The sequence below is a fragment of the Cryptomeria japonica genome, chromosome 4 (genome assembly GCF_030272615.1).
Source record: "Cryptomeria japonica chromosome 4, Sugi_1.0, whole genome shotgun sequence".
Lineage (NCBI taxonomy): Eukaryota > Viridiplantae > Streptophyta > Pinopsida > Cupressales > Cupressaceae > Cryptomeria > Cryptomeria japonica.
In genome coordinates, this window is record NC_081408.1 from 33,809,151 (window position 1) to 33,824,301 (window position 15,151).

At 31.6% G+C, this 15,151-nt stretch overlaps 1 protein-coding gene across 1 annotated transcript; it reads right to left on the reverse strand.

The window, feature by feature from the left end:
• Positions 1–8,764: 8,764 nt before the first annotated feature.
• LOC131079272 (dihydroflavonol 4-reductase) lies at positions 8,765–11,118 on the reverse strand. Its single transcript, XM_059218622.1, has 6 exons — positions 10,920–11,118; positions 10,330–10,499; positions 9,971–10,174; positions 9,726–9,885; positions 9,316–9,508; positions 8,765–9,172 (listed from the first exon to the last, which is right to left on the reverse strand). Exons 1-6 carry the CDS (start codon positions 11,053–11,055, stop codon positions 8,983–8,985), a joined length of 1,053 nt encoding a protein of 350 aa, XP_059074605.1. The 5' UTR covers positions 11,056–11,118; the 3' UTR covers positions 8,765–8,982.
• Positions 11,119–15,151: the final 4,033 nt, after the last annotated feature.

The window sequence follows — 15,151 nt, forward strand, 5'->3', positions numbered from 1 at the left end:
AAGATTTGTGGGAGATTATTGAATCAGGTTATGAAGAGCCAACTAATTGGAATGCCCTTACAGCCAATGAAAGAACAGCAAGAAAGGAAGCAAGGAAAAAGAATGCTCAAGCTTTGTTTCAAATTCAGATAGCTCTTGATAAGAGCTTATTTCCAAGAATATCAGGAGCAACAACTGCCAAAGATGCCTGGAAGATTCTACAAGAAGCTTACCAGGGTAGTGATCAAGTTAAAGTGGTCAAGCTTCAGACATTGAAGCGAGAGTTCGAGAATTTGAAGATGCAAGAAGCTGAAAGTATAAGTGATTATTGTGTCAAAGTCAAAGATGTGGTCAATAAAATGACTACACTTGGAGAAATTGTAAGCAATGAAGTTTTAATTAAAAAGGTGTTGAGATCTTTGACACCCAGATGGAATCATGTAGCAATAATCATAGAAGAAAGCAAGGATTTGACAAAACTACAATTTGATCAACTGGTTGGATCCCTGATGTCTCATGAAGAAAGATTGAAAGATTCTTTTGAAGGTGTAGAGAAAGCGTTTTCCTCTAAATTGCTAATCACAAAAGATGAAGATACAAGCAACAGTAGTGCCAAAATCAATCAAGGCCAAGGTAAAGGGCAAAGCCAAAATTCTTCAAGAGGTAGAGGTAGAGGAAGAGGTGGCTCAAGAGGAAGTGGTGGTTTCAAAGGAAGAGGTAGAGGCAGATTTGATAAGAGAAAAGTTCAATGTTACCATTGTAATAGGTATGGCCACTTTGAAAGAGAATGTAGATTGAAAGAAGGTAAAAGTGCTAACTATGCTCAAGAAAGTAGTGACAATCCTCCTGATCACTTATTTTTATCTTATGCCAAGGGTGAAAATACTAGTAAAGATGTTTGGTACCTAGATTCTGGATGCTTTAACCATATGATAGGGAATGAGAAGTTGTTCTCAACAAAGGATGGAAGTTTCAAATCCAAGATCCAGCTTGGTGATGATAAATCATTGGAGGTTGCTGCCAAAGAAGCTATGGAGGTCCAAACAAAAGAAGGTATAAAGAGTATTCATGATATTTATTATACTCCACAATTGAAGCACAATTTGTTAAGTGTTGGGCATACATTCCAATTTCTTTTTCCTTGCTTCCTTTCTTGCTGTTCTTTCATTGGCTGTAAGGGCATTCCAATCAGTTGGCTCTTCATAACCTGATTCAATAATCTCCCACAAATCTTTTCCAATCAAAAAGGTCAGCATCTTAATGCACCAATAATCATAATCATTCCCATCAAATTCTGGAACGGGCATATGATTAGAATTCGACATGATTAACTTTGGCGAAATTCCAACAATAGAACTTTAACCCAAAACAATTTTACCTGCTCTGATACCACTTGTAGAATTTTGAACCTGACCTATCGTCTCTGAACCAACTGATTAGCAAACAATAACAACAAAAAAAGAGAAAACACCAATATCTTTATTGAAGCTTAATTAAAAAATTACATAGAAGCTGTATATATAAAGAATTTGCAGTCTAAAAGAATAAATAATAACTGCAGTTCTAAATATATTCCTAGCTTTGCATGGAAAGCTACTAAGGCTCTCAAACTAAAAAAAGCAAACTACTCCCTAAATTAAGAATACAATAAGTGCATGCACAACATGCTTTATTTACTAAAAACAAACTCATGCAAAAAGCAAAACTAAAAATAGTCCTAAGGATTCATGCATGCTGGAGTACATGCTTTATTTGCATGAATAAACAAAAAAAAAACTATTAACTAAAAATAGCTTATGCATGCTGATGAATGGATAGCTTCATGTCCAAACTGGAGTTGCATGGAGCTGCATGCTAGAGCAGCATCACTTATCAACACCCTTTTATTCTAATTCTCATGGAGTAACTCCAATGAAAATGGAAGGGTAGATAGAAGAGTGGTAGGCATCTGGTATCACGTTTAAAGCAAAGAGGAAAAAGTAAAAACATGCACAAATATTCGGACCAGAAGATAGATGTTAGGAGTTAGATGATAGAGAGAGCCAAAAAGCTGAAGAAAAACATGTTCGTTATCTTTCTAAAATTTAATAAGGGAGAGGGGTTGTAGTTGTATAGGGTTCAATAGTGCTTATAATATCTGATCTTGTCACATATTTATACTATATATTGTAAATAAATATTAAAAATATTTATTGTTTAAGTGAGCATCTTTTTTTATAAATATACAATATATAGTATAAATATGTGGCAAAACTAGATATTATAAGCACAATTACTATAATGACTATTAGACCCTGTACAACTACTGACACCTCATTAAATTTTAAAAAGACGAAGAACATGTTTTTCTTCCGCTTTTTGACTCTCTCTGTCATCTAACTCCTAACATCTATCTTCTGGTCCAAATGTTTGCTTGAAACGTGATACCAGATGCCTAGCACTTTTCTATCTAGCCTTCCATTTTAATTGGAGTTACTCCAAGCCTCTTCAATTTCAAGCAGCGACCAAATCCCACATTTCTTTTCTTGCTGCAATTTCTAGCCTTGCAATTTCTTTTCTTGCTGCAATTTCTTGATGACAGAAGTGATAGGCACAGGAGCTTCTGGTTTCATTGGTTCATGGCTTACAATGCGTCTACTTGAGCAACTGTAAGAGACCCAGGTTGGTTTCTATGGCTGTAAGCTAAAAAGGCCTTTAAAATGGGAAACCTGCTTTGAATGAAGATAATTTCTATGTAATTGGACTGTTATACTTACCTAGTGTTTTATTGATTCTTAGTTCAAGATTTGCATACTACAAATTCACTTGCTTAACAGAAAATTAATGTTGAAATTATTTAAAGAAAGATGATCCTCTGACTTCAACTGCACACCAAGATTGAAATTTCAATGTAACAGTTGTTTGAGTACTACACCGTTATTTTAAATTAGACGCTTTCTAACTGCCATATTAGTTATATGTAGTAATTATAATATTCTTTAGTGGATTTTATCAGTTGATCCTTATCGAAGATATAAATGGTAGGTGTCGTGGCTGCTTATGGTTTTATTAGTTGATTCTTTCTAAAAGGTCGATATCGGATTTCCATTGTTTAAACCTTATATTTCAAGTTGAACTACCTGAAGCCAAGGAGAGGCTGACTCTTGGTAAGCAGACTTGGACGATTGCAGTGTCATTGATGGTTGTAAAGGTGTTTTCCATGTTGCAAAGGCAATAGATTTTGAGTCCCAAGATCCAGAGGTTTGAGCTTCTCCACTCTTTCTCTCCTGGATGTAGAAATACTCTTATTTTATATATATATATATATACCACAAAAAATTGAAAGTTCTTTTGTAGAGTAACCATTAAATGTGGAAGGAAAAATCAATATCAATTTCATAACATTTTCTGTTCAAAGTTACTGTGGAGTTTAGGTTGCAGTCATACATATATGTGTATATATATATATATATATGTATGTATGTATGTATGCATGTATGCATGTATGTATGTATGTGCACACACACACACAATGAATAGTCTTTGTGATTGATCGAAACCACTAAAAACTGGAAATCTTTTTGCAGGGTATCCATTATATATGGAAGGAAAAATCAATAACAATTTCATAACATTTTCTGTCCAAGGTTACTGTGGAGTTTAGGTTGCATACATACATACATGCATACTTACTTACATACATGTATGCATATATGTATGTATATGTATATGTATTTATATAAATCTATACATACATACATACATACACACACACCTGTGTGTTTGTGAGTGTGTGTGAGTGAGTGTGTGTGTGTGTGTGTGTGTGAGAGAGAGAGAGAGAGAGAGAGAGAGAGAGAGAGAGATGTTGGAACACACAAGATACCCTCTCATAAAAAATAGAAGACAAAACTTACTAATTTTTCCACTATATTTAGCTTTTCTATGTTATTGTGCGTTCCATGGGTTTTGTTTTTATACAAATAACCCCCTCATAGAAAAACATAAGACACAGCTCACTGATTCTGCCACTATTTTGCCCCTCTATTTTAAAGCCATGGTAATTTTTGTTTCTTTTCTACATTTCTGTTTCTTTTAAGATATGATGAAATTAATCATTAATCTTTCCAAGAAAGACTCCCTTGCATTCATTACAAATAGCTAATTATTTTGCAAAACTCAACACATTTTCTTAACTTTTTCATTTTTGTTACAAATCTAGTTGTTAAAAATTGTGAAGACATATTGCTACATTAGCCTTAATCTATAGAAAATTATAACTCTTGATCCAAGTATGCTTATCTACTCATAAAGAACAAGAGACATAACTTCCTAACTTTGTCACTTTATTCAACTTCTACATCTTATTCTTACAAATTTGGTCACTCTATTCAGCTTTATCATCTTATTGCTCATAGAGAACACAACTTTTGTTCATATTCTATATTTTGTGCTTCATAGTAATATCATGCTCTTTGGTAATAATAGTAAATTCTATTTGTAAGGTGCATAATCTAGACAATGTGAAACATTCCAATACACACCAACATGAAGAAAAGTATACTTGCTTTGTAGACAACTAAAAGTCATAATTTTGTTTGAATATTAATGAATGTTATTTTTTATTGAAAAATTGTAGTTTCCAACCCATTACTTCACATGGCTCTAGAAGTTTCTATCTAGCCACATCTCATTTTCTATGTAGATATGTCATTCACCGATTATTTTTTTACCCACACTTATTTTTTTTAATATGGCTTCTACATGCTTCTATCTACACACAACTCATCTCACTACATACGTGATATTCTTCCTAAGAGATCAATGTCTCCCATTGCAAGATTGACACTTTTGAAATAATATAATATGTTTTCCATTGTTCATGTCTTTCACTCATTATTTTTTAAAACATTCTCAAGTTCTCTTTGAATATTAATAAATGCAGGTAATTTTCCTCTAATAGCTCATTGTTTCCCATTCAAATCCCACCCCTTTCAAAGACTCCATTTTTTTATTTTTAATATTAATAATTATTATTTCATATTGGAAGATTGCAATTTTCAAAGGATTACTTCATAGAGTTCTACAAGCTTCAATCTATGCACATCTCATTTGTCCATGTGGGTAATTTCTTCCATTCAAAGATTGCAGTTTTGAAATAATATATTTTGTCTTATTGATGTCACACTTATAATTTTTAGAAGATTGTAGCTTTTAAAGACTCTACTCACTATGCAACACCCTCTCTCATTGTACCCATAACCTTCTCACTCTACAAGTACTTTGCCACCCTAACAGGTTATTGTTTCATATTGGAAGCTCATGGTTTTGAAAGAATATAGTTTATTTCATGTTGTTCATGTCATTCACTAATGGGTGAACCCACAATAGTGGGTTACACTTTTTTGCCAACTTTGACACTACAATATTCATTTTTTCAGAAAAAACTTCAGCTTCAAATACCTATTACTTCTAAACCGTAAGGAATTTGTAGATGGTGTGAACGAATGATTTGTCTCATTTTGTATGTAGATTCTAAATTTTTTTTTTTGATAATTTTGGGAATCAATTTTCTTCCATTTTTCTATCTCCCTCGAAAACTAGTTTTTTTTCAAAAAATAACATTTTTAAAGAGTGATACTCACTCTATATAGCATAACTTTTTTTCAATAATAGATATGAATATTATTCTTTTGAATTTGGTTTTGAAACATCCATATATAGTGTTTTAAATTGGTTTTGTAACATTATCTTCAATATTTCATATTTTATTAAGATTTGAAGTCGAGTTAACTATAATTTTGACATATGTCCATTTGATATTACATAACTTGTTGTATATGTAATGAAAATCAAATTCTTTTTTGTTTTTGGAAAGAGGACTTCAATACCTAGTGCGTAAATATTTTCCAATTTTTTTTGGGTGATGTTTACTATTTTTCCATAAGCATTGCACAAAGAAGTTCATGTTTGGTGAAAACCCTACATTCATAAGAAATAAAATAAAAATATATTAATGAAATTAAATATATTAAAATTATACCATTTGGAAAGATTATAATATGGGATAAATACTTTAAAAAAAAAACCTATAAATGAATTCATTTGACCCCCCAAAAGCTAATGTAAATTTGGTTTTTTATTAGCATTTGATAGATGCAAAGGAGACTCCATTGCAAGTATGATTTAGAAATAGAGAGCTTCTATACAAGAAATTTTGATCTAAGAGTCTTTGATCTAACTCTCTTCAATTAATTACTTCAAATGGGACCTCTTAAAGCTTAAATATTTTCTTAAACATGTATGATTTCAGCAAAAATCAGGATGTACAAAAAATTGGGAACCAACATTGTGAGTTCACCCTAATAATTTTTTTTCTCACACTCAAATATTTTTTCAATATTAATGAATGTTCTTTCCCATTGGAAAATTCAAATTTCAAAACCATTACTTCACACATTTCTACAATCTTGTATCTAGGCACTTCTAAAAAATATAGTATGTTTTGTGTTGTTTAAGTCATTCACTCATTTCTTTAAAAACATAATCAAACTTTCTTTGAAAATTAATAAATGTATTTTCCTACTCAAGGATTGCACTTTTTAAATGATTGCATCATATGTTTCCACAATCTTCTATATAGCCACAACTTCTCTCTCTTCACATGTAATTTCCCCCTTATTGGTCATTGTTTTCCATTCAAATATCACACTTTTAAAACAATATAGCCTTTTTTATGTAATTCATGTCATTCACTGATAATTTTTTTTTTTAAATGTTAATTTATATTGTAAAATTGTAGTTTGCAAGGGATTGTCTCAAAGGATTCTACAAGCTTCTCTCTAGCCATGTCTTGTCTCCTTGTACATGTAATTTAACCCTAACATCTCACTCTTTCCTGTTCAAATTCCACACCTTTCAAATACTTAATTTTTGTTTGAATATTAATAAATGTTATTCCATAATAGGAAGATTGTAGTTTTCAAAGGATTTCTTCACAAGTTTCTACAAGCTTCAAGCTACACACATCTCATTTCTTTTTGTAGTTGATTTATACTATATTTTTTCTTATTAATATCGTTCATTGATAATTTTTTGGCTTGCAAGAAATCTTTGTTGCACTATCGCTAAATTATAGCTCTCAAAGGCTCCACTCAATACACAACATTCTCTCTTAGTTTCCATTTCAATTGTATCCCCATTAGAAGCTTGCACTTTTCAAAGGATCATCTTCAAATAGGTCTTATCTTCCTCTAAGTGCACACTATTAACCAAATCTATTGACATATATGTCATTAACTCATTTCTTTTATTACTAACTTATATTTGTATGGTATATAATATCGACATTTCAGAAAGCTCTCATACACTAACATGGAACATGGTGACTTTATTTCATTCACAGTCGCTCATATTGAAAGAAGTGTTGTAGTTTATAACCTGCATTATGGACAAAATATTGACAATATTTAAAACTGATTCTATGGTCACCAAAAACATTCATCATTATATAGTTGATCAATCTATTTTACTGGAAGTTGATTTAAATTAACTTTCATAAGAGATGTATACAAACGTATGCATTCTTAATTACCAATATCTTCCAACGATTCCTTTCATTCAATCTTCCTTTTGACTTATACATTGTGGATCATTGCAAATTTTCTTCACATAAATAAATGATTTCTAACACTTCAAATAATTATTAAAACATGTAATTTTTTTAACTTCATTGAATTGGTTGTTTCTATAATATTGATATGAAATTGGATTGCTTCCATATGTATACCCTACTTCGATAAAACATATTTTATGTTATATTTTTTATATTTTTCAAAGGATCATCTCTAGATAGGTCCTATCTTCCTGTAAGTACAAACTATTAACCAAATCTATTGACATATACACCAAGTTTCATGTGAGATATATACAAATTTATGTGTTCTTAATGACCAAAATTATGAAATTAAATAGGTATTAAATATTAAATATTTATACCAGTGCTTTTAAAAGTCATTTAATTCAAATACACACATGCAAACAAATTTCTAAAAAAAAAAGAAGATAGAGTTTACAATTGCAACTACAAAATATCAACTACATTAAAGTTCAAGGCTACTTGTGTAGCATATCCGAGATATATCCTAATATATTTTTCTAACACTCGAAATAATTATTAAAAAATGCAATTTTTTTTCTCTTCATTAAATTGGTTGTTTGTGCAATATTGATATGAAATTGAATTGCTTCCATATGTATACCCTACTTCAATAAAATATATTTTATCTTATATTTTTTATATTTTTAAAGGATCATCTCTAGATAGGTCCTACCTTCCTCTAAGTACACACTATTAACCGAATCTATTGACATATATGTCAAGCTTCATGTGAGATGTATACAAAAATGTATATGTTTCATTGGATTGGTTGTTTGTGCAATATTGAGATGAAATTGGATTACTTCCATATATATTAACCAAATCTATTGACATATACATCAAGTTTCAAGTAAGATCCATACAAATGTATGTATTCTTAATTACCAAAATTACAAAATCAAACAAATATTAAATATTAAATATTTACAAAATTATAAAACTAAACAAATAATATATAAATTTAAATACCAAAATTAAACTATAATACTTAAATTTTCTACGTCTATTATTCTAATATACAACAACTTCACAATTATATTTAATCTAATTATTAAAATGACTACTTAAAAAACAAAAAACAAACAAAAAAATATTATAATAAATACCAAACAAAAACATTCCATTAAACGTTTAAAACATCCCCTCAAATAATAAACTTAAAACTTCATATGGTTATGCAACTGCTAGTATTAACATTACTTAAAATAAACATATAGAAGCTAGCATTTGAGTGAATAAAAATCACCTTATACCCTTCTTTATCAGATCACTTATCTTTCTATATATGAGAATTTATTATAGAAATAAGTTGTTCTAAAATGATAGCCAAGATTATTTATTATAAAATCTTACACAAACAAGGGAAGCTAATTATTATTATTGAGAACGCCTGTTGCTGCCCCAATTCCTATTTTTGGCAAAAGTCCTTTCTCCACACAACATTGAATGGCCCCATCAAACATGTCATCTATGGTGTGCTTGAACTTGAAGCCCATGTCAACAAGCTTTTTCGATGAATATGCTACTACTGGCAAAGACTCGTCTGCATCTTCAAACCTGTAAACATCAATCATATTGTACTTAGCAAGGTAAACATAAATGTAAACAATCAAATCAAGTAAACATCAACGATCTCCATTGCGATTTCATAGTTTCAAGTCAATCTTAATAAGCTTTAGCAAATTAGTATATTTACTTACTTGGTTGGAATATTGTACTGTGGGTATTTGTCAGCCAAAGTTTTGGCAAGCTGAACAATGGTGACATCATGTGAGGAAGATATATATCTGCCCTTTGCTTGGGGATTTTCATAGAGGAAAATGAGTGACATGCAGAGATCATCCAAGTGAACCAGCTGCACTTGTCTCAATATCATATAATGTGGTTCATTTCCTGCAATGCATATATTACCCATCTCTCATATCACTAGGAATCACTAGTGTTACATATCTCTATAATTGTATCACGCCACAAGATTTTCAAAATTTAAAATTATACTGATTTAATATTTAAATACATAAGCTAAAGATTTTGAACATGGTATTACAAAGCAGCTGGCTTATTAAACTTGAGCAATTAATTAAAAGGTTTAAGAAGGAGTAGTACATACTTGTTAACAGCGCCAATGCTGTAACCAAGCTGGGAGGCATAGTCTGCATTATAAATGGCCCAACCACTAATGTTGGTATAACACTAATGAGATCAACATTATTTTTCTTTGCGAAATCAAACGCAGCCCTTTCTGCAAGTGTTTTTGACACAAAGTACATCTGTACATAACAAAAAAACATATCTCTGTCATCAAACAGGCAATGTGAATAGAGTAGAAACAATGAAATACTGTCATGATTGTACCCATCCAGTCATTTTTATGCTCCTACAAAGCTCCACATTGGTCCAGCATGTTTCATCATATATTTTGCCTGGTGTTCCAAAGTCATCCGTAAAATTCACTGCCCCAGCAGATGTGGTGAAAACAACTCTTTTCACTGACTTGGCCTTTCCACATGATCTCATTACATTCAATACCCCATTCACTGTTGGCTGTATCACCTCATTCTGCGACAACGTATCCCAACTCCACAGAGGAGAAGATTAATTCATTAATATTCTTAAATATAATAAAATAATATTTACACTATTTTATTATTTTTAAACATAATAAAATAGTAGTATTTCTACATGCAAGAGAGAAAGAGTGAGGAAGATGAAACCTCTGGATCCTGGGACTCAAAATCCATTGCAGTTGCGACATGGAAAACACCTTCACAACCATCAATGACATTGTCAAAGCTTCCTTCATCATCCAAGTCTGCTTTCCAAAGAGTCAGTCTTTCATTGGCCCCAGGTAGTTTCAACAAATGACTGGTCTTCACTGGATTTCCTGAATATTTACAGGTAACAAGAAAAACCCTAGATGTATTAGAAATATAAGGTTTAAACCATAGAAATCGGATACCGACTTTTGATATCCACAGTAAGAATCAACTGATAAAATCTACGAAAGAAAATTAGCATTTCTACATATAAGTAAGATGACAGTTAGAGCCTTAGACATAGAATTTGCAATTTAAAACAATGGTGCAGAACTTAAACACCTGTTACATTGAAATTTCAATCCTGGTGTGCAGTTGAAATTGGAGGATCAATTTCAATCCTACTTATCTGTTAAGCAAGTGAATTTGTAGCATGCAAATAACTAACTATCAATACAACACTAGATAAGCATAACAGTCCAATTACTTAAAACCATCTTCACTCAAAGAAAGTTCCCCATTTTAAATTAACAAGTGTAGAAACCAACCTGGATCTCTGACAGTTGCTCTTACAACATAACCCAATTCAAGTAATCGCATTGTAAGCCATGAACCAATGAAACCAGCAGCTCCTGTGACACAGACTGTGCCTTTCACTTCATTGTGTGTCTCTTCTGCCATCATCTTTTAACAGCTAGAAATTGCAGCAAATAAGGATAGAAATATGAGATTTGGTTTCTGATAGAAATTGAAGTGGCGTGCCCTTTTATTCTCATTCTCATGGAGTAACTGCAAAGAAATTGAAGGGTAGATAGGTATCAGGCGGTTGGATAGAGAGGAAGAGACAAAACAGGTGCAGATATTGGGACCAGAAAAGCGACGTTTAGGGATGAGATAACAGATAAAGTCAGAAAGGGGGAAAAAGCATGGTCCTCATTAGCAATGAGTATATTTAAATAAGCGTTAATAATTCATGAGTTGGGTAGTATCTGTTTCGGGCTACTTTTATTTCAGTAGAGAATTAGTAATGAATATATTTAAACAATCTTAAATATATACGAGTATGAGTTAGGTAGTATCTGTTTTTCAAAAACGTTGCATGTTAAAGAAAATATGATAAAATTAATAAATAAATGTCACGTTATTTTAGAGGTAACAATAGTTTTCACAATAAAACAAACAATTACAATCTAAGATGTCAATTTGACAATGTCTTTATAGAATCTTATAATAGAGGAACAATAAAATATGAATTGTTGAAACCCATAAATCAAGAGTTTGATATTAGTATTTTTTTTACTAACATAAAAAGACTTAGTGAATAGCCCACTTCTTATACCAATATAAAAATGCTTAGTGAATAGCCCACTTCCTAAAGGTAGAGCTATCCCCGCTTCATCTAGCATTCTTCTCTACTTACAACTAGCTTCATTAGTTAGTCACATCATCCCAAATATTTTTAAAAAACACATAAAATGAGGTAAAATGTAAGCATCATGGAACACTTCCTTATTAGGATAAGATCAAATGATAGATTTTTTGTAAAAGATGTGAACTATGAGCATGCTTGTGACCCTAAGGAACCCTTTTGAATGTTTCACCATAAGACTCTCAGAGATCCTCTCTGTATCACTATGCTAGGTTTGGAGGAATTATTATTATTTAAAACAATGTTTAATACTTTAATTTTATGTTTAATAATTTATTATCTTTCATATTGTATTATTTTAATTTTCTTTTTTTTTAATAATAATTTAATTTTACTCGAGGTCCTTTTTATTTTTTATATATTAAGTAGGGGACAGGCACTTATACTAGCCACAAACAATATCAAACTTAGATATAGTAAAGAGGAGTTCAAACCTAAGTAACATTAGAAATAGCACACATGCCATAATTATCAACTTCAGAAATAACAACTAAAATAGAAACAATAAAGGAAAGTAGCATTCCCTGCAAAAACATAACTTATTTTATCAAGTCTAGCTATCAATTGGGGATTCTAGGGATTCCTCCCAAACATCCTTAATTATCTTTTTCCTTAATTATCTTTTTCTTGCCTTTGGTTTCTTCCTTCTTTTTAGCTCTAATTTCTTTATTATACTTCTTTAGATGCTTCCTTATCTTTGAAATCCCCTAAAACTCTATTCATGACCACTTTGTGCATTATGCCATCTATTATTTGAATTTCTACGAGGTCCTCTTCCATCTTTTTAAAATTCTCTTGATTAGTTTCTCCACTCTATTCTTTAGTTCTGCCACTTGATTCTTTAACTCAACAACTTGAACTTTAAGTGTGTTCATTTCTACATTGTTCTCTCTTGATCCTACTCCTTGCTATTCGTTTTCTCTCTAGTTTCCCATCTCTTGATTAGCCTCCACCAATCCACTATCATATTCGGCTTTTTTTTTTTCATCCCCGTCCTCCTTATTCTCTTCATCTTCAATTTCATATTCCTCATTACTAGCATGATAGTCTACTTTCTCCTCTATATGTACTACATCTTGACCCTCCTAACTATCCTCCACAACTTCCTAAACTTCCTCTTCCATTTGGGGAACACATTCCTCTTATTTACATTGTTCTTCACTAAGTTTGGTTTGTATTACTTTGTCTTTTTCCTCTGTGTTTAGCAGCATAGGTGTAGAAGAGGAAAATCAAACCACTAGGAAAGATAGTCAAACCGAACAAGGACTCCATTAACTTCTTTCCTCTCCAAGAAAACCTTGGGGGTTCCATAGCCTCTATGTTCGTTCACTAGCATGATAAAGTGTACAAAAATATGTAATGCTGAACGATAAAAGTATTATGACTATAATAAAGTAAATGTGGATAGAGTACAAAGCTCATTTTTAAGCTCCTACAAAGCTCGACATTGGTTCAGCATGTTTCATCATAAATTTTGCCTGGTGTTCCAAACTCATGCGTAAAATTCACTGCCCTAGCAGACGAGGTGAAGACAACTCTTCTCAATGACTTGGCCTTGGCACATGATCTCATTACATTCAATACCCCTTCACTGTTGGCTGTATCACCTCATTCTGCAATAACGTATCCAACTCTCACAATCAAAATACAGACTATAAGATAAGGAGAGGGGGAGATTAGTACGTTAATATTGTTAATAAGTATATATACAAACAAAAATATATTTCTATATTATTTTAAATGTAAAATATAATTAAATAATAGTATTTCTACTTACAAGACAAAGAGTGGAGAAGATCAAACCTGTGGATCCTCGGACTCAAAACCCATTGCAGTTGCAACATGGAAAACACCATCAATGGCATTGCGAAAGCTTTCTTCATCATCCAAGTCTGTTTCCCAAAGATAAGTCTCTCGTTGGCACCAGGTAGTTTCAACAAATGACTGGTCTTCACTGGATGTCCTGAATATTACAGGTTACAAGAAAAATGTTGAATGTTTAAGCCATGGAAATCCGATTCCGATCTTTCATATCTACAGTAAGAATCAACTAATAAAATCCACTAAAGAACATTAGAATTACTACAGATAACTAAGATGGCATTAGAAAGTCTGTAATTTAAAATAATGGTGTAGTACTTAAACAACTATTACATTGAAATTTCAATCTTGGTGTGTAGTTGAAGCTGGAGGATCATCTTTCTTTAATTAATTTCAATCTTAATTATCTGTCAAGCAAGTGAATTTTTAACATGCAAATCTTGAACTAAGTATTAATACAACACTAGATAAGTATAATAGTCCACTTACTTAAAAACCATCTTCACTCAAAGCAGGTTCCCCATTTTAGAGGCCTTTTAAGCTTACAACCATATAAACCAAGCTGGGTCTTTCGCATTGTAAGTCATGGGAAAGGGTTAATCCAGTTTCTAGAATGTACCAAGATTACAATACTCTTCATATATTATAAAGTATTTTACTTTATAATAGATGCTTGGAGCTTTCAAAGAGCTGGTTAGCCATTTCTAGAAGCCATAAACCAGCAGCTCCTGTGACACAGACTGTGCATATCACTTCCTTGTATGTCTCTTCTGTCATCATCTTTTAACAGCTTGTTAAAGACTAGAAATTGCAGCAAATAAGGAAAGAAATATTGGATTTGGTCGCTGCTTGATCGAAGAGGAGTGCCCTTTTATTCTCATTCTCATGGAGCAACTCTAATGAAAATGGAAGGGTAGATACCAACTTGAAAATGTTCTTATAAAATATTATGGTAGGGGACCCAAAAAAAAATAGAACTTGTTGTGATCCATAAATCAAGAGCTTGACACAAGTATCTTGAATACCAACATATAAAATCCTCCAAAGCCAACAACCTTCTCCAATAAATACAAAAAAAACTTGATGAATTGACCACTTCCTAATATACTAGTAGAGCTATCCCCAACTAATCTGGTGTTTCTCTTTAATAATTAGCTACACTATGTAACCATATCCTCCCAAATATTTGAAATAAACACAAAAAATGAGGTAAACAAATATCATGGAACACTTCATTATGAGATTGAGATCTAAGGATGGATTTTGTGCAAAACACATAGATGGCTACTTTTATTTGAGTAAAAAAATAGCAAAGAATATTTAAACAAGCATTAGTAACATATGCGTTAGGTGGTATTTGTTTATTTTTGAATAATTAAGATTAAGAAGTTGCAAAATCTATATGAATATTTGCTTAGAATTATAAATAATAGTATAGTAATAAATGTTGAAGAATGTTTTTGATTAATTACGCTGATTTTGAAAGACCGAAAACCTTTTACAATGAACCACATAGAGAAGATCAATACC